Here is a 6,000-nt window from a genome sequence, read left to right as displayed (position 1 = left end):
GTGTGTGTGTGTGTGTGTGTGTGTGTGTGTGTGTGTGTGTGTGTGTGTGCAGTCAGAGTCAACTTGTGAAGTCTTTTGTCACTAAGACAGAAAAGTACAATAGTACAATACATTACAAAAGTATACCCTGGTTGAATTGTCATTGTGTGTTTAACATGTGTACGCAGGACTAATGGGGTATTTGCACATAACGTCACGTCACTCTTTGTTAGATGGCCACAAGTTTCTGCACATGAAGCACTGTCACACACACTCAAAATGCCGATGTTTTGCATCGTTTAAGGTTTCTCAGATCGATCAAACCGAGAAACCACACGGAGCTTTTATCAAGTACCAAAACTTAGGAGAAAAACGCAAGAAATTGACAGGAAAGTTCCGGATGGCTTGTTAACTAACTCTCAGTTTAGTTGTAAATCGCTCCTCTTCATAACGTACGGGTCACATCCAACATACGTTCTGATTTTATATTTCTCTCGTGATTTCCTCTAAACTAGCCAAGTTAAGAACTCGACTTCATCTCGTCCATTGAAGTTTTCACTTCCGGTCCTCCGTCTGAATATAACGTAACGTGACTGCAAACAACTATCAAACTTTTTTTAAAGTAAACAAATAACCTCAGAAATGACAAGAAATTAGCAACCCCTAACTTAAGAGTGGAGCTGCAGTGGCTACCACTGGTAGCTAGAACAGCTAACCAGTAAGCAGAGAGACTGCCATTCTTCATCTACACATGAACGTTATGCATGTATTATTAACAATTAACTTCCCTACTTACTCCAATGGCGACAGGCAATTTGATCACAAAACGCTTCTTGATCCGATTCTAACCTCCAGAAGGAAGGAGGCGGACATAGTTGAACGGGGCGGAGACCTGAGGAATAAAATGTGGAAATAGGTGTTCTGCTAAAGCTAGAAAACAGAAAACGCTGAAGTAAATACGGAAGCTACCCTTATTTACCTTCAAAATAAGAGCACGATAGTTGGCACCAGTGAAAAGAAACATCTCTGTGTTGTGACTTTTATAGACTGGAGGATTAACTGTGATTTTATTGTAATTATTATTATTTCAATTATTATTTTTATTGTAACTTTCACAAAGCATGGCGTGTGCAGTCTCCTCCCTGTAGCATGAGTGTGCAGTGATCAATAAAAGTAAAATCTCTAAAATCTTATGTGGAGGGACTGTTTGCTACTGAAATGATGCAAAACAGAGGGCTATTAATAGAGCTATAAAATAGAGGCTATTAATGAAGTACATTGAATGGTACATTATGCTATGATGCCATATTTTTCCTAGATCTTTTAACTTGTATATATTTCTTTTATATTTTTTTTCTTTTATATGATCTATTACATTTTATATTTCATGTTTATTGCTGTTTGCACCAGGGATTTGACGGAAATTATATTTTAATTCTGTGCATGTCCTGTGCATATAGCAGCATTGACAATAAAGTTGACTTGACTTGACATTACATAGACCTGTACTGAGAAGACCCCCACCCCCCAAAATCTTAACTCAACGTCCATTCACCACTGGATGAAGTTTGCTCACTTATCATGGGCATGGCTCATTTGTCATTACATCATCTCCATGACAACTGAGCAAGCTCCAGCCACTACTAAAGGCCATAAGAGAATCATAAAAGATTAAGTCACTACATGTTAATTGAAACTGTAGCCTGTGGTATCCATCTTGCTATATTATATGAAAGAGCATTTCTCAACAAAATGGTAGGTCTAATTCTTTTTTACTAATTCACTTTAAAGTATGTTTAAATTGACATTTATATGTCCCTTTACTCTACCCTTACTCAAAGGTTTAAAAAGGCACATTAATAAAGGGTTTACTTTGAAAATGAACAGGAATCTTGTGTTTTAATGCCTGTGGCTTGACGGTGAAGGTGTTCGCTGTCTTCTGCGGAAAACAGCTAAGACCATGATGGACCGAAGCGGTGGTTTCTCTGCCCACCGAGGTGGCTTTGAGTGAGCCGTTTTTTAATTTCATGGGTTGAATATATGTAGGCTGTTGTGTTGCAGGCGATCTGAGGACACCCACATCTGTTTGAAGTGAATAATGTTAGTAATCAAAGGAGAAATCCGGCATTACACACGGTAAGCGTTAAGGATGCATTAGTAGAGATTTGTTCATGATTTTCACAGCATCGGGAAGAAAGGGGGTAAAACACCAGCTTCCACAGCACAGCAGATGAATGAAAACTAGACACGAGCCATTGTAATCTTAAAGATGCTAAAGAAGCCATTTAAATAACTACAAAGTGCCGGTCATTGATCCTCCGTATTACCCGGGAGTGCTCACACCATTTATAGCTTTGACATTGTGGTTACTATGAAAGTGGAAATGTCTTTGGACGACATGAGCGTAGTGTTTTGAATGTGGTTTTACAACCTGTGTATTTGAAAAAGCGCAACATGTTGCTAGGTAGGCCTACAGAGGAGAGCCTGGTCCCGTGTCGAGAGACCGAGACGCCAAATCCGACAATTTAAGGATGCTTTGCTTTATCGGCCACAGTGCAAACCCCGTTAAATAGTACTCAAGCATTTTTCAAAGCTTAGGACTCTCCTTTCAACTCGGCATGCATATGTCATACCAACTTCAAATATTCAGCTTGATTCTATTTCATTCAACCAGCTGCTAGTCACCACAGTAAAGGGATATTTTGATAAATGATGGTGAAAACGATACAAGGCAAACCCTTTCAAATTTCATGAAGCAATGTTAGTGGGCTTGAATGTAGGTGAAATGTGTAAAAAGTCATATTCTGCCAGGAACAGAAAATTTGTAATAAAAAGCTAGTTTTTGACATGGATGATGGTGGGGAGAGGAGAGAGCAGTCAGCAGCTGCCAGATGCAGGAATCAGTGACTGTACTGTATCTTACGTACCCTCATCATCAGGTCTTGTAGGATAGAAAACAGATGCCTTTCTGTGTTGAGAGATTAAGCCATGGTTTCTTCCACATTTGCTCCTCTTTATTCAGGCCATGTGAGGTGAGACTGTAGAAGGCCAAAAATGCAAATGCAGCTGTCCAAGCCAGTGGAATGATGGAAACAGAGGAAGTCAGACATACATAAACTTATTTGATCCAGTATTAAAGAATCCAACCATTCTGACATGGTATACAGCTGTGGAGTACAAAGGTGGAAGGGAGCTGGCGAGCCAGTCACGTTTATAAAACTAAATGAGGAAAGAAGAGGTGCACATTCTTTGGATCACGTTGCTAAAGAAGCGTGGGCGTGTTTGAATTGTGCATATGACACAGGACTAACTAAGTCAAATGACAACATTGGATGGAGTCACCATAGATGCAGCTATGTAAGAGGACATCTCTCCAATGAACAGGTCCTGACAATCAACACACTGCTGTGATTCATGTCACATATGTGGGCTCTCAGTGGAAAAAAGTGGTTACTCAGTGGAAGAGAAACAAGCAGATGATGTATACCTGAGAGTTATCTCAGCATTTGCTTTACTCCTGTAGGGCAACAAGCAGCTGTCTATTTTTTCATAGAAAGGAGAAGGAAGGAAGCAGAAGCTCTGCTTGTTCACCATGCCTCGGAACCGAGCCTTTTCAGAGCCAGAGTACTCTGCTGAGTATTCGGCGGACTGTTCAGTGACGCTGCCCTCCGACCCTGGGCAGGCAGTTGGCCGAACACATGAGGTCACAGTTCGGAGCTCAGGATGCTGCCTCTGCCTGCCTCGATTCATGCGCCTAACCTTCGCACCTGATTCTCTGGAGAACCTCTACCAGACCTATTTCAGACGGCAGAGACATGAAACCCTGCTGGTGCTTGTTGTGTTTGCCGCTCTCTTCGACAGCTACATCATCGTCATGTGTGCAGTGGTCTACACAACTGACAAGCTGCCTTCTGTTTTAGTGGCATCAGTGGGTCTGGCAGCAGATATTATCCTCTACTTGCTGTGCCGCTTCGGACTGCTGCCAGACCGCATCTCGAGACGGGTGGTGCCCTATGCCCTGTGGGTGCTCATAGCAGCTCAGATATTCTGCTACTTGGGTCTGAACTATGCTCGCTTCCACCAGGCCAGTGACACAGTGGGCTGGCAGGCTTTTTTCAGCTTCTCCTTTTTTTTGACTCTGCCTCTGAGGCTGACACCCATTGTGCTCATCACTACTGTATCCTGTGGAGTCCACACCCTGGTTCTGGGAGTCACCATCGCCCAGCAGCAGCAGGAAGACATCAAAGGGGCAGCACTTGGCAGACAGGTAAGAGTAGGAAGAGATGAAGGGAGGTGAAATGGAAGGACAGGTAAATGGTTGTCCTGAAATGTATTTACTTAGATTTGTTGGATCTTTTGATCTTTTTGACCTCATCAAGCTTAAAGAATTCTCTTGGAAATTAAACACAAAAATAGGTTCAAAGATGCAGTAGGACAAAAGTCAACCACAGCTGTTATCAGTTTCCAGATGCAAATGTTTTCAAACTCACAACCAATCAAACTGCAACCTCAGGATTTCCAAAGGGCACATTAGGACTACAGTCTAAGCTAGAGAAATGTTATTGCACATATGATACCTGAGTTTTTATATTGATACAAAATCACCTAGAGAACCATCCACGTTGAACTTGAAGTTCACAGTTGATTCTTGAAATCTTAATTCCCTGAAACCTTGGTCATCTGAAAATCCACTTATCCCATTTTGGGCCTTTTGACCATTATCACAAGTTCTTTATCAACACTTTTTTTTTTTTTTAATTACTGACTTAAAGGAATATTGATATGTTTTGATAAGTATAGTTGCTTTCGTCAATGAAAATTATGACTAAATATCGTCGTCAACAAACCTTTATCACGTGACGAAAACGAGATGAGACACAACGTAAATGCTGGTCATGTGACGATAACTACAATTAAATATATAATGCAATATTGTTGATGAATAAAAACAGGACTAAATGTGGTTTACAAAATAAAAACTCTGCTAAAAGGTCTCTTCATTTTCAATGACTAAAACGAAACAAGACAAAATGTTTTTCGTCTTGTTTAGTTTCCTTGTTATTATTATTTTGCAGTATTTCTGTTTCCCATGTCTCACTTCAGGGGCTGCATCAGGCCGCACTGCACAGTCGCAGGTGACGTCACAGCAGTAGTTCCCACTCGCGACATTATTTAGAAGATGCAGCTGCGGTAGGTTAGCGTTAGTGACAGACAACCTACACAGAGAACGGGACTGATGGCCAGCCAGCCGGCTTTGGTTGGTAAAATATGTTGTGAATTCAGAACAGAGCGTCTTCGTGTCTGGAATGGATGTATTCTTAACTCTATAAGGTAACAATATAATAATAAGACAACCTTGATTGAACTGTGAAATGGGTTTGACTAAAAGAAAATTTTGGTTTCGTCTATACTACTAGATACTATATTGACTGGGTTAAATAGAATTGCATGACTAAAAAGAGACTACAATTTTCATTGACTAAAACTAGACTAAAATGTCATCAGTTTTCGTCAACTAAAACTAGACAAAAATAGTCACAGATAATTCTGACTAAAGTTAGACTAAAATGCTCAAACTTTTAGTCGACTGAAACTTGACTAGACTAGAAAGAGTATGAACATGACTAAAACTAATAAAAACTGAAATGACAGTTTGACACAAAGACTAGACTAAGACTAAGATTAAAACAGGCCGCCAAAAACAACACTACTGATCAAAGAACAAGCAAGCAAAATGAAGGATTTGACCAGACATTGACGCTGAAATTCTGTGCTATATCAGTAGGGCGGTTATCCCAGATATGGCAACTACATCAACAGTGAGGTATGAGTACACACCTAAAGCGTTAGTTCAATCAGCACTTACTCCAACCTCTGTTCTGCCAACAGCATTGCTTGTATTTACTGATTCATTGATTTTCATATCCCATCTACCATCGCGAGGGGGGAAAATCTACCTTTCATGAAATCCCAAAGCTCAGAGCAGGTCTTGAACTGCATAACCTGCTGGTTGGTTGAAAG

General features: G+C 40.5%; 1 protein-coding gene across 2 annotated transcripts in view; it reads left to right on the top strand.

Annotated features, from left to right (window-relative positions):
- The first annotated feature begins 1,906 nt into the window (after positions 1–1,906).
- Positions 1,907–6,000, top strand: part of adcy3a (adenylate cyclase 3a) — a 114,937-nt gene continuing 110,843 nt past the window's right edge. For both annotated transcript variants that reach the window (XM_070966164.1, XM_070966165.1), the window contains exons 1-2: positions 1,907–2,115; positions 3,002–4,246. In XM_070966164.1, the coding sequence (XP_070822265.1) occupies positions 3,572–4,246 (675 nt within the window). In that variant the 5' untranslated portion in view covers positions 1,907–2,115; positions 3,002–3,571. The remainder of the gene's footprint in view (positions 2,116–3,001; positions 4,247–6,000) is intronic.

This window comes from Chaetodon trifascialis, chromosome 7 (assembly GCF_039877785.1).
Source record: "Chaetodon trifascialis isolate fChaTrf1 chromosome 7, fChaTrf1.hap1, whole genome shotgun sequence".
NCBI lineage: Eukaryota > Metazoa > Chordata > Actinopteri > Chaetodontiformes > Chaetodontidae > Chaetodon > Chaetodon trifascialis.
This window is presented reverse-complemented; position numbering and strand designations above follow the sequence as displayed.